At 35.1% G+C, this 26629-nt stretch overlaps 1 protein-coding gene across 1 annotated transcript in view; it reads right to left on the reverse strand.

Annotated features, from left to right (window-relative positions):
- Nucleotides 1–667: 667 nt before the first annotated feature.
- LOC124898549 (LOB domain-containing protein 16-like) overlaps nucleotides 668–26629 on the reverse strand; it is a 38170-nt gene continuing 12208 nt past the window's right edge. The window contains exon 3 of the mRNA XM_047412187.1: nucleotides 668–766. Within this exon, the coding sequence (XP_047268143.1) occupies nucleotides 668–766 (99 nt within the window). The remainder of the gene's footprint in view (nucleotides 767–26629) is intronic.

A 26629-nucleotide genomic window follows, 5' to 3' on the forward strand; every position in this document is an offset into this window, starting at 1 on the left:
TCTGTCTAACATCTCTGAAGCCTTTAGGAATGTTAGATCAACAAATGAATTACCACCAACATTATTTACAATTGGCTTTGTGACAGAGTTAAGAGCCCTGTACAAAGTCTCCATCAAATGTATGTCTGTCATGTTGAGGTTCAGATACCGTGTTAGCTTCTTCTTGAATCTTTCCCATGTTTCATGCAAGGCTTTAGTCGGGAGCTGCCTAAAGTTGTTGATCTCGTCCTTAAACTGTACCCTCCTAGAAGGAGAAAAAGAACCTTCCTAGGAAAGCTCCTTTCAACTACCTCCAGTTGGTTATAGAATCAGGTGCTAGCTTATTTAACTATAAAGTTGCCTCCCCAGACAAAGACATCGAAAACAATCTCAACCGGATAGCATTTTGGACCACTCCTGGGTTATCAAATAATTTGAAGATGGTGACAAAATTCACCAAATGCAGATTCATATCATCCCTAGGAAGGCCACCAAACAACCCCTTCAGATTTAGGAGTTGGATTATAGTACTCGTAATGTTGAACTTAGCCCCAGGTGCCAACGGTGGAGGAATGATTGCACCCATTGCACCTGCCCCATGCATGCCCTCATCATCAATATTTTGATCATACTAGACTATTTAGTACTCTTGTCTTTCTCAGAAAGGACGGTTATGATTAACATTACGTCATACTGATGCAGCTATCTGCTTTGCACGCCTTGGGATCCCAGGATTCAGCAACTCCTCATCTCCCAAATCTTTTTCCTCAGGATTTGGATATCGTGCCTATTGCCAGATATTTGCATATTTACCTGAGCTCTAGCAAAGGCTGCCAGTCTGTTAGCCTCTTACTATTCTGCCATTCTTCCTATTTGTTGCGGTTCCAGATTAGGTGGTAAGAAAGTTCTCCAACACTTCTGGTGCTTGGCATACACTATAAAATCTTGTAAATAAACAAAACAACAAGCAAACTTAAAACTAGGAAACTTAACTAACAGTCAATTTATGCTCACAAACTTCAGTTCACAACCGTATTCCCTGGTAACGGTGCAATTTTTGATAATGCTCAAATGACACCTCTCAATGAGAATGTAACCGATCATTATCAATATAAAACCCAACTATGTTGGGGTCGAATCCCACAGGGAATATGGTGTAAGCATAAGTCTTTTGCGAATTAATCAACTTATAGTTAAATGTTTCCAGAGATGGGGGTTTTTAGTTTAACAAGTAATCTCCAATTACTTTGATTAGTGTATGTACTCAAGAGTTTATAGTGAAACCAGAATTATGTTGACTAGGGCTTTCGGTACTTGATAGATGATGAAAGTTGTTAAGATACTCACGGTAGGTAGGACAACAAATTATCTTTATTGATATCATGCTTAAATGTCTCTCGACCTACTTAAGTATTTAACTACTAATCCTCTCAGACTTAGGGAATTTATTTTCACTACCCATATTTTATCTCAGGTTAACCAACCTTTTTACAGTGTTGATTATTAAACGGATTATTTCTAAGTCCCTGTTGATAATTCACTTCCCACTGTGTTTTATTTTTTTTCAAGCAAACCAAAGCAGGTGTTGTCTATCATTTGCAACCAACAGAATTTAATTAAAACCTCATAATTACCAAGAAATCCAACCACCTTTTGAATCTTGAACACTAAGCACCTTGTCAAGACTTAACCCTAGATCCCATAATTCAAGTTAATGGAATTTAGCCACTAATAATGCTAAAATCCAAACAACAAGTTATATTCATGTTTTGAAAGTTAAACTTACCACAAGAAGAAGAATAACTATTGGATCACAGATTAGATCACAGAGAAAAATCTCAAAATAATGATAATAATTTTTCAAAGTATTTGCTTTTTCAAACCAAAAGTAGAGAGAGAGAAAAATATCATGTACTCACAAAAACTCAATGTGTCAAATTCTATGTCCCGATTATCCTTTGAAAAACCCTAAAACAAAGCTTTAAAATAGTTAACTCCAAATAAGGAAATACATTAATAAAAATCAGAAATCCCCCAAATTAGGTAATAACATTTGTGATAGCCTATCAGGAGACTGATGACTTATCATAAATGTCATCAACTCCTTCTTCAATTTTGGCTCTTCTTGCTGAAGACAGATGACAAGCTTGACAATTTATCAGCTCCGTGATGGCTTATCACAAAATGTCGTCAAGGCTTTGCTTCAGTTTTCCTTGGTTGCCTTATGCTGATGACATTCCTGACATCTTTTCAGAAGCTTGACAACGTATCACAAAATGTTGTCACAACTTCTATTTTAGACGAATTCTCTATCTACTGCTGACGACCAACTTGGTAGCTTATCATAGGGCTATCGACTTATCACAAATGTCACCAGCCATACTTGTCTTAAGATTTCTTCAAATTTCAATTCTTTGCTTGCATTCTTGTTGGTTCTCTATCATATCAGCTTAAACTGCAAAAATCAAACATAAACCAACCAAAAACGACAAAAGTTGTTTAAAACTTTGCAATTATTCTTAGTTAAAATCCTCAATTGTGTTAGCATTCGCTCATACATCACTTTCCAACGTATATGTACCCGAATCTTATGGTGTATATTTAGAAATAAATGTGACCTATATTTTCCTTAGTGTGGAAACTTCCTTGGAGATGAATATTCACCATAGGAATCTCCTAACTCAAAAGTTAAATTGAGCACCTTCGTATTGATTGAATTTTAGTTGATGATTTTGCATGGGTCAACTTCCATCAACTGTTTCTATTAGTATATAAGGATTAACGTGGCTTAAAATATTTCAAATTAAATCCTTTGGAGTATTCTTTCCAACACCTTTGCCTATTTATTTTATGAGTCAGAGTTAAAAGTAATGAGTGTTTGAATTAGACACTATCCAGGCTAGGCGATGGTCTACACATCGCCCATCTTAGGTTTTGTCCATGGGCTTAGAGCTGCAAACCTTGGGTTTGGCCATGGGTTAGGCACCGACTACCCTTTATTTTTGCGGTGCAAGGACTTCATTTTTGAGTTATTTCGATGTCAACAAGGACTTTTAACATTACATAATAATCCATAAATATATTAACATGAATTTAAGTCTCCCAAAATGATTTAACACTATCAAATCCCTAAATCATCTTCTAAAACACTAGAGGAGAAAAACCAACCTAGGGTTTGCACATTCAATCCTAAATAGTCAATATTTTCACGATTTCTTCATCAACTAAGGTACGTGGGCCTTTCCTTAAATTCATGGGCATATTGAAATCATTTTTAGTATGCTTTAAAGTTAAGAAATCATGAATTTATGAAAGGTTTTTGATCTATAAGGAAAAGTATGCATTGTGAACCCTTTTGGATAATATACGTTTTACCCTTGAGGCCTCTTAATAGAATTGAATCATGTTTTCATATGTATAAGTGTTTTCAATTTTGTAAAGTTAATAGAGAGAATACGTAACAAATTTGTCCCTCTCTTGTTATGATACTTCTTGACTTTACATGCTGTGGGTTGTGAAATTACATGATTGAAAGCATAAGATAAGAGTTTTAATGTTGTTTATGAACTTGATGTTAGTTGAATTGAAGAGAGCTTTCTTTCCTAGATTTTAACTATTTTATTTTTTTAAATGTTCAATGTAATAATTAAAAGAATTGCTTGAATTGTTTTGAGAAATTGACCATCATGTGTTGAAATAATGAAAAGGGAGAATCTTTGCATAATTTTGAAATGTGTTGAAATAAGACCTCTCTTGCTTGTTTAAATGTTTTTGGTGGTCAAATGATTTGATCGGATTGAAAAATCTAAAGCATAACATGATATTGCTTAGATATATGACTTGCAAGTATTGGTGTGACGATACTAAATCAGATGAATGTCATGGTAGATACATCATAGAATAAACTAAAAACTTTTCAGATTTTTAGATTTTTAGAGTTCATAAAGATACATGGTTTTAATGAACTAAAAATGGACTCTAATAGAGTTAGATGGCTACCCGAAGAAAGTATGAGTTTAAAGACTCTATGCTAGAAATCGTGATTTGCCGACACAAGATTTTGGTACCTTGCTTTGTTAACTTGTATACCTTATAATATGTCATCCCAAAGTGGGACTATGGTTTTGAGCCCTGCTTTGTGATCTCTGCCCTACCATGACATATTGATTTGATTGGGGATTATTGTACCCTACTGTGTGATCTTTCGTGTCTCCCGTTACTGATACTCCAATCCTTGCATCAAACTAGGATTAGGGGCTTCACCATCGAGTCAAGGTCGGATTCCATATAGCCTATAGAATTACAGATTGTAGGGTGTAGCTCAGAAGAGAAACAAAGAGTAGAGTCATGATTCCAAGTACTGTTTTGAATTTTATCAAATTATGTCCATGCATTTTCAAATTTTTATGCTGATATGTTTTTATGAAGAGCTCTTACCTATGTTTTACAAAAATGTATTTTTCTTTTGGATTGTTCTGAGTACCAGAACATTTGTATTGACCCCCTATATTTCAGAATTTGAGATAGTCCCTAGGTCCCGCTAAGCAGTAGACCAGTTTATCAATCATTTGAAGTTGGTGAGACTACCTTGTTTTCGAAGGGTCTTGGTCCATGTTATATTTTCATTTGGTCTTAGATTATGGTCCAGCGGGGGCCTTGAACAATGTTTCAGACAGATGTTGTTTTTATATTGTTAGAGATTTCACAGGCTGGTGTCATGTGTTTTCTTATTTTCTTATTGTTCAGTTGAAGTAAGAGAATGACCATGTTTTTGTATTGCTATGTTTTTTCATTTTTTCGTATTTCCTTATAGTATCTGAATAGCGTATATGATTTCCAGTTAGAGAAGGGCTCCTGTGCCACCATGGTTCGGGATGCTCATTGCGTCCAGGGCCTCAGCTCGGGTCATGACAAAGAACATACCCCACCATGGCTAAAGTAAATGACAAGCCCCACAAGGGCTAAAGTAAATAACAAGTAAGTAAATAGCAAGCCCCGCGAGGGTTAAAGCAAGTGACAAGCCCCAAGAGGGCTAAAGTAAAGTTCAAGCCCCATGTTGCCCAAAGTAAAGTATCAGTAAGGAGGAGCATACCTTTACATCTTATCATTCATCATCAAGGACAACTTATCCATAAATATATGAATATATATAGCATGAATATTACAAAGCATAAACTGGTTCAACATGGTTAGTAGCATAGCTTCTCATGTAGTTAATAAATAAATCTTTTAGATCCCTTAGTATCATGGCTCATAATATTAGCAATAAGAAAGCTTTCTAATATAATCAATCGTTAGGTTACTACACAAAGAATAACATGATTCCAACATAATCTATAAAGTATCTTTATTCATAGTGAATAAGCATGGCTTCTAACACCATTATCATCATCATTTCCAATATAGACAACAAAGAAGATTTTCAATATGATTTACTAGAATAATTATTAAGCATAATCATAGTTGGGCAATAGTATAGATAACGGCCCTGACTCTAGCCTAAATGATGGCTTAATCAAGAGTATAGACAAGGAATCATCATTACATAATCCATAATTTAGTTATTCCACCTTGGCATAACCATAAGCCATATCATGAACTTGGCCCATTAGTAGCATATTCATTGGCCTACTATTGGCCTAAATATATTTCGTCATTAGAAGGAACAATGGATAAAGCATTACATAATCCATAATTTATTCATAGCTTGGTCAATAATATCATTTATGACTTAGGCCATATTATAGACAAGGGCTCATGTAATAGCATGTTCATTAGCCCAACCAATAGATAATTGTAATAACCTAATTAATAGCTTGACATAAGTTTTAGCCAACAAGGAATACAAAGGCATAATTACTTGGGAATTCTCAATTCTATTCTACATAACCAACAAGTACCAAGAATCATCAATATTCCCTCAAAAGGGCACTCTTTAGTCAACAGGTGTAAGTGTTCAAGGGAACTAATCACAAGTCTTGTCATAAGGTGGATCAATAAGCCCACAAGTAAATCCCTAAATCCATTATAAGTCAATTTCTACCCCTAACTAGGCTAAGGAATATAAATCAACTCTTAAATATATAGCAAGCCGCCATAAGACCTAAGGTAGATATTCTACTAAGTCCAATGGAATCAAGGCAACCTTCTCTAGTATAAGTAACTAAGGAAAATTTTCTCTACATATGATTAATTTGAACATTATATCTAAGGTTGAGTATTTTAAGGCTTACTCATGGAAAACATGAGTTATGAAGTCTATTCCACCAAATATAATTGAAGCCAAGTCAAGTTTTCCAGCTTGCAAGATTCATATAGCTTAATTGTCCAACTAACCCAAGTTTTACATTTTATCAATTCAATATTTAAAAGCCATCTCAATCTAACAGGAAATTAAAATTATATCATAACATAGCTCAATCCAACAAGGAGTAAGGCTAACCTACCTCAAATCCAAAGAAAGCCCACGAACCGCTAAACCTTTTCTTTTCCTTTTTCCTTTTCGAGAAGCTTCTTCATGGTTCCAAGCTATCAAAAATACAATCTACACATCATTATGAGAATTTTGATACCAGTATAGCACCATTGTGATTCAGGTTTAAAAATGATACCAAAACCCCCCAAGTTGGTCCCACATAAGTAAAACACATTTTTGAGATCAGACCAATGTTCATACACCAATAGGGAATCATAACCATCAAGAATTAGATGAAAACAAGGCATATTTGGGGAAAAAATCAAGCCCTCAAGCAATTTTGCATTTTGGTCAAAATTCAAGAAATTAAAGCTTGAAAAAGGTAGGATTCATACCTTTAATCTTTTATTAATCACAAAATATATGTAAATCAAGCTTTTAACTCACACCCAAGAATCAATTTAAAGTTAATCTATCATTATAGGGCTTATAGGGCTCAAAAGGGAGTGAAAATTGTCAATATCATGACCAAGTATGCTATTCATAGTACCTTGGTCGCGGTTAAATAGGGTCGGCGAGGTCAAAACTTGTTTTTAGCCTCCCAGACTCGTTTAGACTCCTTTTTTTTGCAAAAGAACTATGTAACACTACTAAATTCAACATTTTAGATGCCTTGGTGAACTCATATTTTCTATCCAAGACCATTTAGGCCAATTGTGGGCCCTACACCAATGTCTACCGATTTTTTCACTTTTCGACAAATTGGTTGAAATGAACTTGGGTGTCTTCGAACTCGAACCAAGGGTTTTTATATCCTACAATCGATATTACAAAGCTCCTAATCCAGTAAAAATTTGCATCAGAGGTTGTTTATCTAAAGGTTTTTCTTGGCGGCCATTTGGAACAAGCGAAGACTTCTAAACGGGGAATCGGTCCTAAAGTTGAACGAACGATACCAAACTATCAGTTCCAGGAAGTCATAAATGACTTGATACAGCCATGAAAAATATTTAGAGGAAAAATTAAGCAGACAATATGGAAAATGACCTGAAGAGTCATTACACCGTTGCATTGAGTTGTTGCTACTAATTAATTACAAATTCAAAGAACCAAAAGAAAAGAAAAAAGGTTAAAAACGCAGAATATAAAAAAAATATTATTAAATAGTAAAATGAACAAAATCCACGTAAAAAAATAACATTCATAGTACCTGGAAAAAAGAGTAACCTGTCACGAGCCGAACAAGGGCCTAGCAGTGACGGACATCGCGAAGGTTCGGACGTCCTACTCTATCTGGTACTCATGCAAAATATTCATATAATAAAAGAAAATATGGAATTACAATCTAATACGGAAACATGGTCATACTATGGATTAAGTTTAACAATAAGGAATGAAATCCAAAAATCACTAACAACATCTGGAAAAGTTTGCGAAATCTCTACTACATGAAAATCTGACAAATATCTTAGGAAATGCAACTTTTTACTTTCCAGCTTAGCACACTTTTCGGATACTCACTTAACTATACTATTCCCCTAAATACGACGATCAAGCTATTCAACTTAAAATTCTCATATGGGCATTGATAAATCTTTCTACTAATGTCTAAAGTGACTTAAATCCTCTCACCGCGATGAAGCCTAACTCCAAACCACAAAATACAACATGCCGCACAGTGATACTAGTCTAAACCACATGATTAAGTCTTCTATATCTTTTTAGATATCACACCCTAAACATAATGTGCCTTACCACTTCAATGATAACTAACTCTGAACACTTACCATGGATTTATGAGCACATATTACGTTCCTCCACTTAAATCCTAATATTTTATTCAAGCCTATCTTTATAACCACCTATGAACTTCAAGACAAACACCCGTAAATACATACTTCATATAGTCTCTAAACCATTGTCAATATAACTCCAACGCGCTATCCCAACAATATACACACAAAAATTTCCACTAGCCATCACATGTATCAAAGACTTGGCCCCAAATCTTACTCCATAATTGCTACCTTAACTCAAATAAGCATACAACCATCTTTTATCAACAAGAAATGTTTACTCTTTTCCATCTTGACAACTATTCATCATCACTATATCGATATACGGGAAAAATGTCACTAAAAAATTAGAATATCGAAATTCAGAACATGAGGAGAGTACTAGTCATAACTTGATACCCTACTGAGGTGTAAGGAATAGAGCACTCACGACATGGACTCATTAAAGAGATCTAATCTGAAGGTGTTCCTGATATAAATCTTAATTTTCACTGATCGTTAAGTGTATCACATGTGTACAAGAGTTAGGAACTGTATGACCTGAATTTTTTTGGAATTCATAACTTACGAAAAGTGATTCTGACTGTTGAATGAACTAGAATTCCTCATTTAGGAACTGGAAGAGCACATGTTTTTCTATCATATGCATGAACATGAACCATGATCATGGAACTGAAACAAAAGGCATGGGTAGGTATTAGGATACCTGAAAAATATTGAGATGAGAATGGGTTGAGCCTTACCCTCATTTTATGGTGTTCCATATCATACAGGAATCACTACTAGAATCTGAGAGTCTGGCTTGGTTACATGTTCTATCATCTCCCCCTTAGCTTTAAGCCATCATCTTAAGTTTGAGAGATCCCTTACTAGACTCTAAACTGAACTACACTTACTGCACTCTGTGGTCTAGAATATGACAATACACGTAATTAATAGAACTTAATCCGAATGACTACAATTGGAAGTGGAAAAGCCAATACTAATACCAACTTCTGAGACGCACTCTATCATTCTATAGCCCCAATAGCCATCCCATCATATTGGAACACTTACTTACTTCGGATTTTCATAAGTATCCCCATAGTCAGAGTGCACACCCTCTAACGTTTCAACCCTTATCTCTATGAGCTCAACCTTCAAGAATTCAATCTTAGCTTCTAACACTTAACATGGATATCACCAAGCCTTTGATGAAATATACTACTTCCGTCATAGCACACCAATATCGTGACTCTAAACTTATATCTCCCTACCACGAGAATCAAGATCATATCAAAAGGCGCAACATTATCAATCAAAATTCATCAACTTGGCTATTTAGAACACCATATACTATCTAACTAGTCTTTCTTCACCTAGTAACTCAACAGTACCACAAGCCACACATAACATGTAATAGTCGAAGAAAAATACAGCAACCTCATATCACCTTGAATAATAACTCCTTCTCTATGTTCTACTAAACTAACACACAAGGACGTATCACTTCATTACCAACTCAATCTCATGCGAAAAGATTCAGCTATGCATATATTCAACCAACACAAAAATAATAAGTTGAACAACAAGTTGTTAGTGAATCGAAATAGTCCTCACATAGCTTTACTACACTTTGATTTTGTGTTTTGAACTAGAAAATGTGATGAATGACAAGGAAACTATGCTAGTGAATCGAAAGAGCCCCACACGGCTTCACTAGGCTTTCGGTTTCAACAACACAATGATAACAAGATTACAAGAGATAGAAAGTTGACATATAATATTCAATGATTTAAGAATACACATCTTACCCTGTATAAATAAAAATCTGAGTCAAACACTTCCCCCCACAAACTACCATACAATCCACACATGCTACTAGCTACCACATTAGTCTATCACTAAAAAAGGATAAATCATTCTCAAACATCAGTTATTCAACTAAATTATTTATTCGCACAAAAGTCACCCTCACTCAGACTTCTAACTTTGTGACTTCATCTCACCAGCTTCTTGGTCTAATCTCACTATCAATAGATCATGACACCGCTTATACTACTACTTGGGTGGAAATACAGTTCCAACATTCTGCTACACCTCATTCCCTCTTAAGCATGACATCTGTAACATAAATTTTTGAAAAGGACTTAATACCCGTAATACTGCAAGCTGAAAAACACGATTTCATCAGAACCAAAATTCACACTAGAATCAATCCACTTTGAAGAACTAACGAACTCTTCTCAAGTCCTTGCACAATTTTTAAAATCTTATCTGACATCAATCAAAATGGACCATACCATTTAAATTCTAAACTTTGTCACTTGATTCACCGTAATAATGAGACATATCGGAGCCCATCAAAGTAAGAAAAGAATTAGGATAACTTTACTTTCGTATGGAAAGCAACATAGCACGAATTAGAGTATAAAAGAGGAATATTCTGACTCCACAGCATGAACTAAAACATGAAGAAAGGGAAACATTCCAAAATGCCTAATAGCCTCCTGCTTATAAGTGTGGCGCACTACATACTTATAATCAAGACTCTACCTGATGCTATTTCACAGACACCCTGGGACCTTGAACCATGCTTTGATACCAAGTTTGTCATGATTTGAACTAGGGACTGGCCGTGATGGACATCCCGAACCATGAAGGCTCGGACGTCCTACTCTATCTGGTCGTTATGCATAATATTCATATAATAAGAAAAATATGGAATTATGATCTAATACGAAAACATGGTCATACTCTAGATTAAGTTTAACAATAAGGAATGAAATCTAAAAATCGCTAACAACATCTAGAAAAGTCTATGAAATCTCTACTACGTAAAAATATGATAGCTGTCTAAAAATGGGGATAAGGTCCCCAGTAGACAAAAACTATAATAGACGACATAATCAGAAAGGACAGGCCTTTTGGAATTGAGAAGGCTCACCACTAGACAATCATTGTTGTCTGAAAACTCTATGACCTAGCAGGACCTCTAAACTGAGTTTTAGACCTTCAAAGTAGGGGAGGTCAATACAAATGTACTGGTATATAGAGAAAATCCAAAATAATTATTTACATTCAATATATGTGAGAGAAATTTAAAGCATTTCATAAACATATCATATAGTAAGAAATCACATGGGCATTTTAAAAGACTTTGTGAAAAATTTTAAAATCTGTGACACTATTTGTCTTACTTCTGCGCAAGGTGGTCTACCCTACAGTCTATAATCCCATGAGCTATATAGGATCTGCCATTAACTCGGCAGCCAAGCCCCCAAACCAAGTGTACCACAAGGGTCAGAGTCTTTGAATGTACTAAGCCACGCAGCCGTTGCCAACGTACAATAATAATCTACCCGTATCGGCAAATACAGTTTCAGTCTAAGAGTTACTTGAACTCATGCCTTCTTCGGGTAACCACTTAACCCTCTTTATGCCCATTTTTAGTTCTTTAAACATACATGCTCTGAAAACATACTCAGAAATCTTTAACTCAGTCGTGGCATATATACATATATGGTATCGTTATACCATTGACTTACAAGTCACATATCTGAGCCACTAATAGAATATTATATTCTCTATTTTCAAAATATATGTTTAAGACCACCATATCAATAAATCATTTCAAGAACTCTTTCTTTAAATACTCAAGTGCACACATGTATGCAAATCTCTTTGTCAATATTTCAATGATACAAGGTGGTCATGTCAAAATCCTTAATCTCCTGCAAATCTTTCTCTTTTAAACAAAACATATTTATATCAGTAAACTCCATCTCATCAATCTCCAAATCATGCTCAAAATACTATGGTATTGAGTAAAATATTTTCAAGAAAAAAATCATGCATTTCAAATCATTCTCATCCATTTCATAAACTCTAAACCACCAAAGAGAGGGATTTCAATGATAATGCTCTCAATAAAATTTTCAATATCATACATATATATATAGATGTAAATCTATTTAGGGGGAAAGGCCTAAAGACCAAATAACAATACAATTAAACATTCATCAAGCATAATAAAGTCATGTATTCCAAAAACCTTTTCTAAATTCATTCTTGATAGATCTTTAAATCATACTTGAGTATTTCAACAAGACCAAGTAGTTTTAGGAGAAACCCTACGTACCTTAAATTATAAGATCTAAAAGATGGAACCTAGATCTTAATACATGAAACACGGATCTTAATTTGTTTCTTGGAGATATTGAACTTAAGGCTTGATTTTCTTGAATTTCTTGTTCTTGGAGAAAACGCTAATTGATCTTATTTTGAGAGTGAAGAGGAAGTTTTTGATGGTGTAAAACTAATAATGATTGATTAATAACACTTAAGGGGTGATTTAATTCATGTGAAAGGTTTTTGGAGTGAGAAAAAGACCAAAATACCCCTATGAAATCACTTTCCAATTGCTGAAATTCTCAGCTGACGACCAAGGTTGACAAGTCATCAACTCTGTGATGAACCGTCAGCTTTTTTATTACCTGAGAGCTGAAATTGATGGGTTTCTGCCTAAGGCTGATGACATATTCTGACAAGTCATCAAATTTGTGACAAGCTGTCAAAATTGTCGTCAGTCAGTTGCCAGGCTGATATGCTGGAGTAAAATCGGCATAACTTTTTTCTTCGATATCATATTTTGACAAAATTGGTGGCGTTGTAAATAAGACTCAAATATCTTTCATTTGATATATAGTAGGCCACCTAGTTAGTCATATTCAAGGAGTTATTAACGATTGAAGTTGACCCAAGTTTCGACATTCACTAAAACTCTAACTATAGGAAAGCTTTCAACTCATGCTCAACTAAATTCACACACTGCATAATTGATTAAAACACTATATGTACATTGAATTTATGGCTTTTGAAATATCTACGTGAAGGAATGACAATTTTCGTTCTAGCCCAAAATGCGAGGTGTTACATAACCGCAGAAAAGTAGGAGTAGCAATAAATTAACACTTAAGAACAATAAAGAGTGAGATATTATGATAATCAGGGACAAACCTCAAAGAAAGTACATTGGTTCATTTTGTTCCTCTTCAGCCTTCTCCTCTTCTAATATTTTCATTATTACTTTTTTACTTTGTTCCAATTTCTTATTCAACCTCTTCTTTCTAATGCTTCTACATCAACAATTGGGAGGAAAATCAGTTAACCCTCGATTTTGAGGCATCATTAAGAAAAACCTAGCTTATTCTTCCTCTACATGTATAATAATAAAGTTTTCATATCTTTTACTATGTAATAACTTCAACAGACAAAATAAGAGAAAGAACCTTTCTTCAAACTGTAGAAAAATACTTTATTTTTACTAAAAGACTTTTTTTTTTAATCAAACTGTAGAATTCCCCCGTAATTAGTAATATACTACTCAACAACCATCAAATTTTAAGTGCATAACTTGATAAATGTACACAAAATACTAAAAAATGAAGCAAAAAGAGCAGCATAAAACCATGTAAACTTTTTTATCGACAAAGTAATAAAATATAACAGATTATAAACTAAATATATTTGATAGTTGAAATAAGCAATTTATTCTTGATTTCCCTTTCTATTATAACATATTCATTGTATTTATTAAAATCTCATCCATTAATGTATTTTATTATCTACAAAATATTATCAGATAGTCAAAAGATGAAAAGTATTATAAAAAAGAAAACTGAAACCCGACAGACAGAAGGCATTACACTATGACAGAACCTCCCCATCATCAGTTTGGCTGGCATTTCCCCGATGATAATAGTAGCCACCGCATTTCCTTGTTGCTTCTGAAAATCAACCAATTTCAATATTATTTCAAAACTCAAAAATCAAAACAAACAATCAATTATCATAACTGAAAATTCAAAGCTTTGAGTCATCCCGATATAGAATTAGTCATAGAATATTTGCACTTTAGGCACAGAATGATTGCAGTTGCACTTGTGAGAAATAAAACACACAGTGTAAGAAACATTAGTATTTGGAGAATGATGAAAGAGATTTGCATAGTTGATGTATTTTATGTTATATAAGTTGTTATATAGAAGTAGAATAGGCTTGGAGATGAGATATAATAAGGGAAGTTATATCAGGGATAAGATGGAAGACAAGTTGTGCACTAACATGTTTGTTAAACTCCTGAGTATTGATTGTTGATTTAAAAAAAATAGTGAAAGTAAAAAAAGTATTTTTAAATTTTTTGAAAGAGTAACCAAATAATGAGGGAAACATGCATATGTTGTGATGGTGTCATTTTATTAAAAAATTGAATTTGAATTAAATACATGTATACGCTACTTATGAGCAAGCTAGGGGAGTTTTTTTATTCAAAACTAAAACTATTTTTAAAATGTAAAAGCAATATGTCATAACTAACATAACTAAATCCGTGTCCTAATATGATAAATTGCTGATTAATCGGAAGACACTTCGGCTAATTGAGGAGGAGACATCCTTTCTTATTAATAATTGTTATGATAGGACAGAATAAGCAAACCACAAAGCAAAGAAAACAACAAGAACACACACAGATTTTACGTGGAAACCTTTGCGGGTAAAACCACGGGCAGAGGAAGAAGAAATTCACTAGGAAGAAGAGGAAGACAAGGTGTAGACAGTAGTCTCAGTTTTGTCTATCTAAAACTACCCGAAACAACCCACTAAACGCACTAATATAATATGTATACAAATAGATTCTAAGCCCAAAAACATATAGACCCCATAAAAAATAACAAACTTGGGTGGCACCATGAACTTTTCAGGGTTAGATCAAAAACATTTGAGTCACAAACTCTAACAATAATATATAGATATGTAAGACTAGTATCGCATCCTTTTTTTTCTTTTCAATAACAATTTTTTTAATTCTTAGATTGAAGAAAACTGTTTTGACTACTTGGATACGTATCAAATTAACATTAAAAGATAAAGACTGTATCAACAATTTCGTTTAATATTCAGGGAATATGTGTTTAGTTTTTTCTTTATTAGATGGCAACAATGAGGTAAGTGCTAATTTGGTAAACTATATAATATACTTTCAGCATTTAAAGTTTACAACCCGATATGTTCCTATCAGATATCTTCAACACCACTTTAGTTTATAGGACCTCTAATATAAATTTGAGATATATTAGTTTATCTAAACTTTACAGATTTACATCATTAGAAGCTGAATTCGCTACTAAACGACACTCAGTAAATTGACCTATTAAATCAGTAATGTCTTCAACATGCCTTCTCAATTTTGGGCAGAATTCCTTAAAGCAATTAGCAGAAGAAACATCTCATTTTACTATCAGGGAAAAAATGATGTACATGTAAGTGTAACGGAGACATGGGGTCACTCACACTCAAATAAAAAGAAGGCATCAGCTGTGAGAACAACATGATTCCCTAGAAGATATTATATATACCATGCTCATTATGAGAGTTAGTATACTTGAGGGAGCCCGTACCATCACCTTTTCAGGAACTTTTAACTTTACCTCTATAGAAATCTGTGCCTTCACCTCCTCAGGAACCTATGCCTTTACCTTCTTTGGCTTGCTTGAATGTGATTAATCCTATAAATACTGATGGTAATAGATTGAATAACATCAAAGTGGATGAAGTGGTAAGTGGAAATGATTCGATATTGATTTACTCAGTAAAAGAAGTAGAAGAGCAAAACAAACTGCATTTGAAGCTTTGAGAACTACACAGAGAGAGGGCAACATAAGACACCTCTATGGATTGATCTGACAATGGGTTAGCAAGCGGATTTCCAACGGACAATGGAATAATATTATTTCAACATGGTTTCTACATAAGAGGTAAAAGGAGAAAATCTGCTTCGTTTTAGTGGTTTACAAAGGACACTACTTTTGATGTAGAAAAAGATCCCCAAGATGCTGCCACAAATGGTATAAGTGGTCATTTGGTTGGATTTATATAGGAAGAAATTTACAATCATGGATTTGTAGGCATTGATTCAGGTGATAATGATATGTGCGATGATTCCATAGATCCATATGACATTATTAATTTATCAGACCCATGAAATATTCAACATATCCTGCAACAAATGACTTGTATGTAGCGTTTGTGATCTTTTTAGCGTAGAGGTCTGTCACATCTAACCTACTTTCCTGATATAGTCACATTTATCTTTAGGTGGTTATTTTTTTATGTCACTAAGATGTAGGTGTGCCTAAGATTCTTTGCATCTTAGTTACATAGAAAAATAACAGAACGAAAATAAACATAACTAAAATAGGAAAGTAATGTTATAAGTCAGAGACCTCTTAAGGAGAAAAGGTCACACAGGCCACCTGCAAGGTTTACATTGTAGGAAATGTTAAATTTTCCATAGGCCTAATAATTTTAATTATGGCATATGTATCTTTTGAATCATCGCACATAGAATTGTCCCCAAATGCATTGCCCACAAATGCATGATCACACATTTTTTCCTACATGAATTAAACCTAATGTTCACTAGTACCATTTGATACAAAATCTTGGGGTCCTTCACTACACCTACTGTAGTGTCCTTTTAAACCTCCAAACATAAGCAGACTTAATCATTGTAGATCCTGTACAGGAACTAGATTGAAGTACTTTTGTTCCATTGGACATTGGAAATCCATGTGCTAAGCTATTTTAGGATCTATCAACAAAGGTGTCTTTTTCTGCCATTGCTTACTTTTGTTCTCTAAGATTCAAATGCAATTCATTTTCCACTTCTAGTTCTATTACAGATGAATCCAACATTGGATCCTTTCCCTTTCACTACTTCACCAACTTCAATATTATTCAAACCCATACAATCAATAGCCATATGATCAATCACACTGAAGCTAGCTAGAGAAGGTAGGGGCATAGGTTCCTGGGAATGTAAAGGCACAACTTCAAGGGGAGGAGAAGAAATAGGTTTCTAAGGAGGTGAAGGCACAGGTTACTGAAGAGGTTAAGGCACAGGTTCCTCAACTACCATAACTCTCAATGAAGACACATTATATGTAGCATCTATTAGGGAATTTCGCTATTCCAGTTGTTGTTGCCTCTTTTTTTTTTATTTTACTATGAGTGACCCCTTGTGTCCACTTGTGGTTACATGTAGATGGTTGTTTCTTTTGATTTATAAGAGTTCACCACAACTAAGGGACTAGGTTCCTAAGTAACAAATATTGCAATAAAACTAAAATACTATCACATCCTAAGTAGAGACCCTAGCCAAGACTGGCATCCCAAACTGAGAAGGCTCGAGAGCCCTTATCTAACTGGCAATCATATACACAATCCATATCCAATAAGAAAATTCAGAAAAACATAACATTATGGAAACATGGTCATTATTTCACTTCAATGGAACTATACAACTATGAATTCATGAACATTTAAAGACATCTAAAACCAGACTACAAAATCTCTAACAATATGAAAACCAACATCTTTCTAAGATTCGTACAAGGCTCCCAGTCAAACCATACACAAAAATAAAGTAAAAATGTTTTAAAATTTAACCTTCCAAAATAGGATAGGCTCACCAACGGTACACTTCTATCTGGCGAATCCATGATTTAGCGGGATCTCTGGACTGAGCCTCAGATCCTGAAATATAAGGGGTCAATACAAATGTATTGACATGTGAAACAACCCAAAATATCACGTGTTTATATAAAATAAGTGAGATCATTTCACAATTATAGTGAAGATTATATAAGTAAGAATACATGAGAATATTTAATAACTTCAAATCAATTCTTCACAACCTTGAATAACTCTTTGTTATTCTTCTGAGCTAGTGGAACACCCTACAAATCTGTAATTCTATGGGCTATGTGGAACCCACCCTTGACTCAGCGGCCAACCCTTCAATCCCAATAACCACCAGGATTAGAGTGGTGATACCCCCCGTGTGAGCACACTACATGAAATCCCCTATGTGAGATGTCCTAAATGTCCTTTCATCTAGGATAATATAATATGAGTCCCGCATCGGCAACTATGGTTTCCAGCGATGAGCCTTTACACTCAAACCCTTTATTTGGGTAACTAACTAGCTCTCTTAAGACCAACTTTTAGCTCTGTAAAGTAATGCTTCATACTTTCAAAACATTCAATACTTATTCTGTTAAGGGCATGTCATCATCAGGTATCGTCATACCCTAACTTGAAGTCAATCAATTCACATCATATCATATATGTAGCCCCTTTTTACCTATTATTGTTCTTAATGACCACCCTTAGTTTTTCAACATCAAGTGAGAGAAAGTTATGCAATAGATTTTTAATTGAGTTTACATCAAAACACTCTTCTCTCAATAGTACAAACATAAGGTGGCCATGTAATATTGCCTTTCTCAAAACCCGTAGAAATCACTGATTTGACACAATGAACGTTTATCATGCAAAAACACCCTCTCAACATGTCACACACAATATCAACCAATGATCATTAAACAAGAATTCACCATTTAGTTTTCTTTTTAGAAAGTTTATGCCTTTAACCAACCCATAACACTTGAAATCAAAAATATCATAATGGGAGAGGGAGTTCTTTTTATCATTCATGCTATCAATCAACTTTTCATTGAAACCAAAACATAGATATATAGTTATATTAAAATTTAGTGAAATATGGTTCAAGACAACATATAATTTCTTCAAAACAATTTCATGGTAAATACATTTAAAGAGAATTTCAAACTCTTCTTTATAAACATGATTGGGTATCTTAAATCTTGATAAAAAAAAGTAAAACTTATGCCCATGGATTTAGGGTAGTGCCACATACCTTAGTGACGATGAATTTTTGAAAGATTGAACCCTTGATCTTGAATGTTTAACCCTTAGTTATTTTTCTCCTATTGTGTTCTTGCGAGATGAACTAGGGATTTAAGGGAGTTAAAATGTTACAAATGACCTTACTTTTGTTTAAGGGTGATTAGGGACAGTTTTGGAATGTAAAAAGACTTGGTCTCCCTTAAAATGACTTAAAAACAAAGTTTTTACCCCCTTGGGCCATATGGCATGCTACGCATTGCCTATGACCTAAGCTAGGCAATGCCACGCATTGTCCATCACCCAAAATAGGTTGGGCATCACATTGTCTTTTGCCCAAAATGCACTGGGCAATGCATTGCCCATTGCACAATAAATCCAGTAGCCTTAGGCGATTGCTAAGCGACACACTCTACTTTGCAAAGTCATAACTTCTTGCTCGTGTATCGGATTGAGACAAAATTGGTATCTTTGAAAGAGGAGTCAAAGACCTTTCATTTGATATATAGTAAGCCCCCTAGTTCATTATATACAAAAGGTTATGATCGGCGGAAGTTGGCCCAAGTTTAGACGCTCACTAGAACTTAATCGATAGGAAATCTTTCAACTCGTTTTTGAGTTAAGGGACCTCTATGATCTCAATTCATGCTCAAATAGATTCCCACATTACATAATTTATTAACACACTAAATTGGCATAAGATTTATTGGTCTTTGGAACTATTATGTGTAGGAATGATAATTTACATTGTATCCCGAAATACGGGTTGTTACATTATCTCCCCAATGGGATCATTCATCCTCGAATGATGACTCGGGACACAACAAGCATGATTTTAAGAACTAAATGGAAGAGAAAGAGTAGTATAGGATTTTTACCATCTATATCATCATCCATGGATTTGAAAAGAGTCAGGTACCTCTCACGCATATCATTTTCTGACTCCCAAGTAGCTTCCTCGGCTTTTTGATTCCTCCACATCACCTTAACCATAGCTATTTCCTTGCTTCTTAACTTTCGAACTTTGCGATCCAAAATGCCAATGGGTTCTTCTTTATATGATAAGAATCATTCACATTGATATCCTCTACAGGCAACACTAGGGAATTATCTCCAATTCACTTCTTCAACATAGACACATAGAATACAGGATGAATAGAAGCTAGGCTTGTGGGAAATTCTAACTCATAGGCAACCCCACCGATCCTCTTTAAAATCTGATGTCGTCCTATATAATGAGGACTAAGCTTCCCTTTCCTTCAAAAATGCATGACTCCCTTCATAGGGGAGACTTTGAGAAACACCCAATCACTAACCTCAAATTCCAACTCCCTTCTCCTAACATAGGCATAGGATTTTTTATGACTTTGAGTTATCTTAAGTCATTCTCTAATGACCTTCACCTTTTTGATTGCTTGATGAACAAGATCAGGCCAGAACAATCGGGTTTCACCTACTTCATACCACCTAATTGGTGATCTACATCTTCTCCCATAAAGTATTTCAAAATGAGTCATCTGAATACTGGCATGGTAACTATTATTGTAGACGAACTCTATCAATGGAAAATGATCTATCCAATTACCTTTGAAGTCAATTGCACAACCCCTCAACATATCCTTAAGGGTATGGACGGTGCGCTCAGCTTGCCCATCATTCTGGGGGTGGAACGCAGTACTCAGGTTCACTTGGGTACCTAAACCCCTCTGAAAAAGACCACCAAAACTGCTAAGAGAATTACGTGCCTCGATTAGATATAATGGATACTGATGCCCCATGTAAGTGAACATTTGCTCAATGTATAGCCAGGCATAATCATCCCTCGAATAGTTAGTCCTCACTGGCAGAAAATGACGTGACTTGATCATCCGATCTATAATCACTCAAATGAAGTCATATTGGTTTCAGGACCTCGGAAGCCCAGTGAGGAAATCCATATAGATAATATCCCACATCCACATAGGTAAGGATATCTCTTGAAAGTACCACCTAGTCTCAGATGATCCATTTTGACTTGTTGATAATTCAAACACTTAGAAACAAAATCAGCAACAACACATTTCATATCATTTCACCAATAAATCATCTTAAGGTCATGATACATTTTATGAGAGACTAGGTGAACAACATATCTCGAGGTGTGGGATTCATCAAGAATCCTCTCTTGCAAACTATCCACGTTTGGTACACATAGCCTACCTTCATACCGTAAAATCCCATCACCTCCAATTTCAAAAGACATAACCTTCTGTTGACTAACATCTTTCTTAATTTGAATTGAGATGGGGTCTTCAACCTATTTTTCCGTAACTTTAACACAGAGTGAAGATTTAGCTATCTCATGAACAATTACTCCTCTATATTCGAAATCCAAAAATCAAACCCCTAGATTTGAAAGCCAGTGAATAACTTTCAATATCTCTCTTTTTCCTTCCTCAACATAAGCAAGACTGCCCATTGACTACATGCTATGGGCGACGACCACTATATTTTTCTTTCCTGAATGATAGTACAGGATCATGTCATAATTCTTCTACAGTTTCAACCAATGCCTATGCCTGAGATTCAGTTTTTTATGTGAGAAAACATACTGTAAACTTTTGCGGTCAGTGAAAATATCAACGTGTACCCCATAAAGATAATTCCACCAGATTTTAAGTGCAAACACCACAGTCTCTAACTCCAAGTAATGGGTGGGGTAATTTCGATCGTGCACCTTCAACTGCCTAGATGCATAAGCTACCACCTTGCCATAATACATAAGTACACACCCAAGTCCCACCCCAGAAACATCAGAGTACACAACAAAACCATATGTACACTCAAGAAGGGTTAAAATAGGTGTAGTAGTTAACTGGTCTTTTAATTTCTCAAAAGTATTCTGACAGGAGTTAGACCACACGAATTTCACCTTTTTTGTGTCAACCTAGAAAGTGGAGGAGGTATGGAAGGAAAAATTTCTATGAACCTTTTCTAATACCCTACCAAACCCAAGATGCACCGAATATCGGTTAGGGTCTGGACCATTTTATCACTATAACAATCTTTTTTGAGTCAACATTAATTCCCTTACTAGACACAATATGCCCTAAGAATGAAATAGCACTAAGCTAAAATTCACACTTGGAAAATTTTACATACAATTTATGATCTTTGAGGGGTTGAAGGATGATTCATAGGTGACTAGCATGATCTTCCTTACTCTTAGAGTAGACCAAGTTATTGTCAATAAAAAATGTGACAAACATATCTAGAAATTGATGGAACACCATATTTATTAGGTCTATGAAAGCTGCAAGGGCATTAGTCAATCCAAAGGACATGACCACGAATTTATAATGGCCATATCGAGTTCAAAATGCTATCTTGGGAATATCAACCTCCCCAACCTTCAATTGATGATACCTCAAATGAAGGTATATCTTTGAGAAACATTTAACACCTTGGAGTTTATCAAATAAATCATCGATTTTTGGAAAAGGATATTTGTTCTTAATTGTGGCCTTATTTAGCTAATGGTAAACTACATACATACGGAGTGAGCCCTCTTTCTTACGTACAAAAAGTATAGGTGCACCCCAAGGATGGATAAAGCCTTTATTTCGAAGATCTTTCAGCTGTTTCTTTCACTCTTTCAATTCTGCAGCAGCCTTCTGTATACAGGAATAGAAATAGGACGGGTATCTAGCAACAAATGAATGACAATCTATCTCCCTATAAGGAAGTATACCTGGGTGATCTTCAGGAAAGACTTTTGGGAATTCATTAACTATAGAAATAGATCGAAGAGAAGGACTTTCTGTATTATAATCTTTTACCCAAATAAGATGATACAAAAAAAACCTTAGAAATAAGCTTATGGGCTTTTAGATAAGATATAAATTTCCCCTTAGGTGCTAAAGAATACCCCCCACTCAATCACTGGTTCATTCAGAAAAGAGAAAGTAACTTTTTAGGTTCTATAGTCTAGGGTTGTGTAGCACGAGTGGAGCCAATCAATTCCCAAAATAGCATCAAATCCAATCATATCAAGATCTATAAGGTCTGCCACAGTATCATGATTACAAACAACACTACAAAATTTTTATACACCCTCCTAGTTACAATCGAGTCACTAACATGAGTGGTGATAGAGAAAGGTTCGGAATATTTTCAAGTTCAAAACATAAACCAACAGCCACATAAAGGGGTTACAAAAGAAAAGGTAGACCCTGGGTCAAGCAACACATACTCATTACAGGAAAAGATTCACAATGTATCTGTGACCACATCTGGCGAAGCCTATGTATCCTGGCGGTTAGACAGAGCATATAATCGATTACGACCACCTCCGATAGCTAAAGTGGTAACCTTGGGTGGCAGTGGTGTCATTAAATTTTCTTTGAAATTAGTGCCCCAACATTCTTTCTTGAGGGACAATCCCTCTGAAGATGCCTAGGCTGACCACACGTATAACACACCATACCATAGAAAAAGAACCTCCTTGGATGATTATTTCCACAATTACCGCAGTGCGGGTATAACCTGAAGGATTACGCCACACTCTCCTAGGACTAAGCACCCTGCACTTCTGCCTCACTATTGGGCTGAAAATTCTTGGGTTGCCTATAAAATGGAGGTTTAGGCGCTGGGGCGCTAGCAAAAGACTAAGCATTACTCCAAAACTTTTTCTCTGACCATTTATTATCCCAAATACCACTTTGGTGCTGACTGTTATCCTAATCTGTAGATCTAGTTCTCTTGGCCTGCCTGTCCTTCTCTCTTACCTCTACTAGCCTTTCCTTCTATTTTTCTTTGTGTTGTATATAAATGGACTGTTTGGAGAAATCCATGTCTCTATTATACATTGATCCTTTTCATTTTAATACCAAATCATCTGAATACGAGCTCTCATATTAGCCTCCAATTCTGGAGCATAATGGGATAACTAGTTGAACTTCAGGATGTACTTCTTGACACTCATTTTCCCTTGTTTCAAATTCATGAATTCCTCACCCTTTGCCTCCCTCAATGCCTGAGGAAAGAAACAATCTATAAAATCTTCCACAAAATCACCCGTTCAGAATTACTACCCTTTCAATCCTCTCACTTATTATACCATTAATTTTCCACATCCTTAAGTTGATAGGATGCCAACTCCACACCTTTAACCTCATTTACATGAATCACTTCAAAAATATTCTCCAAATCATCAATGAACCATTAGGGGATCCTCCTCAACATTTATTTCAGTGAATAATAGGCTAACCCAGGTAATCTCAGGTGAACCCGACATCGAACTCATATCTTCAGATCGACGGGTCTGAGAGGTTACCAGTTGCGCAATCAAATAGATGGACTATCTGAACTCGGTATTTAAAACCTCCCTCTAATAAGGTTGGGGATGGTTATTATCGATTCGTTGAGCCCGAGGTAGACTGGTCAGAACTGGAGGAACTCTCGGAGTAGGAACAAACTCTAGTGTGCGAGCTCTATTTTGGGTCCACTTCATCTTGGGCATTTTGTTCGTTAGAGCAGCAAGGAGGCATATTATCTTTCTAAAATATAGGAAATCATTGATTAGAGGACACGTAGACTCTATAGCATGAACTAAATCATGAAAAAAAAGAGACATTCCTAAAAGTCTTGAAGACTCCTTCTTATAAGTATGGTACTCTACATACCCATAAATAGAACTCTACCTGATGCAATTTCGTAGACACCCTGGGACCATGAACTATGCTTTGATACCATATTTGTCACATCCCGAGTTAAGACCTTGGTCACGACTGACATCCAGGATAAAGAAGGCCCGAGATCCCTTATCTAACTGGCAATCATATAAATAATCAATATCTAATAAGAAAAAGTAGAAATACATAACAATATGGAAACATGGTCATTCTTTTACTTCAAAGGAACCATACAACTATGATTTCATAAACCTTTAAAGACATCTAAAACCAATCTATGAAATCAATACCAATATGGAAACAAACATTTATCTAAAACTGGGACAAGGCCCCCAATCAAACCATATACTGAAGTAACAATGTTTTAAAAATAAGCCTTCCGAAATAGGGAGGCTCACCAACTGCACACTTCTGTCAAACAAACCTATGGTTTAGCGGGTTTCATGGACTGAGCCTTAGATCCTGAAATATAGAGGTTTAATACAAATTTATTGGTATGTGAAACAACCCAAAATATCATGTGTTTATACAAAATCGGTGAGAGCATTTCACAATAACAGTGAACATTATTTAAGTAAAAATATATGGGCATATTTAATAATTTCAAATCAATTTTTCACAATCTTGACTCACTCTTTATTATTCTTCTGAGCTAGTGGTACACCCTACAGATTTGAAATTCCATGAGCTATGTGGAACTCGCCTTTGACGCGGTGGCTAAGCCTCCAATCCAAGTAGCCGCTAGGATTAGAGTGGTGATACCCCCCATGTGAGCACAACACAGGAATTCCCCTTATATGAGATGTCCTAAATGTCCTTCCATGTAGGATAATATATCATTAAGTTCTGCATCCGCAACTATGGTCTCCAATGATGAGCCCTTGAACTCAAATGCCTTCTTTGGGTAACCAACTAGCTCTCTTAAGTCTGAATTTTAGTTCTTTAAATTCATGCTTTATACTTTCAAAACGTTCAATACTTATTTTATTAAAGGTATGTCATCATCGGGTATCTTCATACTCTGACTTGAAAGTCAATCAATTCGCATCATATCATATATGTAGCCCTTTTTCAGCTATTATCGTTGTTAATGACCACCCCTTTTTTTAGACATCAAGTGAGGGAAAGTTATGAAATAGATTTTTAATTGAGTTTACATCAAAACACTCTTCTCTCAATAGTACAAATATAAGGTGGCCATGTCATATTGCCTTTCTCAAAACACGTGGAAATCGTTAATTTGACACAATAAATTTTTATGATGCAAAAACACCCTCTCAACATATCACACAAAATATCAACCCATGATCATTAGAAAAACATTCACCCTTTAGTTTTTCTTTTAGAAAGTTCATTCCTTTAAACAACCTGTAACACTTGCAATCGAAAATATCATGATGGGAGAGGGAGTTCTTTTTATCATTTATTCTCTCAATTAACTTTTCATTGAAACCAAAACATGGATATATAGTTATATTCAAATTTCGTGAAATATGGTTCAAGACAACATATAATTTCTTCAAAAAAATTTCATGATACATACTTTTAAAGACAATTTCAAACTCTTCTTTATAAACATGATTGGGGATCTTAAATCTTGATAAAAACAATAGTAAAATTTATGCCCATCGAGTTTAAGGTAGTCCCACATACCTTAGTGATGAAGAATTTGTGAAAGATTGAACCCTTGATCTTGAATGTTTAACCCTTAGTTGTTTTTGTCCTTTTGTACTCTTGAGAGATGAACTAGGGATTTAAGAGAGTTGAAATGTTACTAATGACCCTAATTTCATTTAAGGATTATTAGGGACGGTTTTGGAATGTAACAAGATTTGGTTTCCCTTAAAATGACTTAAAAAAAATATTTTTATGCCCTTGGGCCATATGGCATACGACGCATTCCCTATGGCCTAAGCTAAGTAGTGCCACGCAATGTCCATCACCCAAAATAGGCTAGGTGTCACATTTCCCATCTACCAAAATAGGCTGTGCGATGCATTTCCCATAGCACAACAATT

This window comes from Capsicum annuum, chromosome 5 (assembly GCF_002878395.1).
Source record: "Capsicum annuum cultivar UCD-10X-F1 chromosome 5, UCD10Xv1.1, whole genome shotgun sequence".
Lineage (NCBI taxonomy): Eukaryota > Viridiplantae > Streptophyta > Magnoliopsida > Solanales > Solanaceae > Capsicum > Capsicum annuum.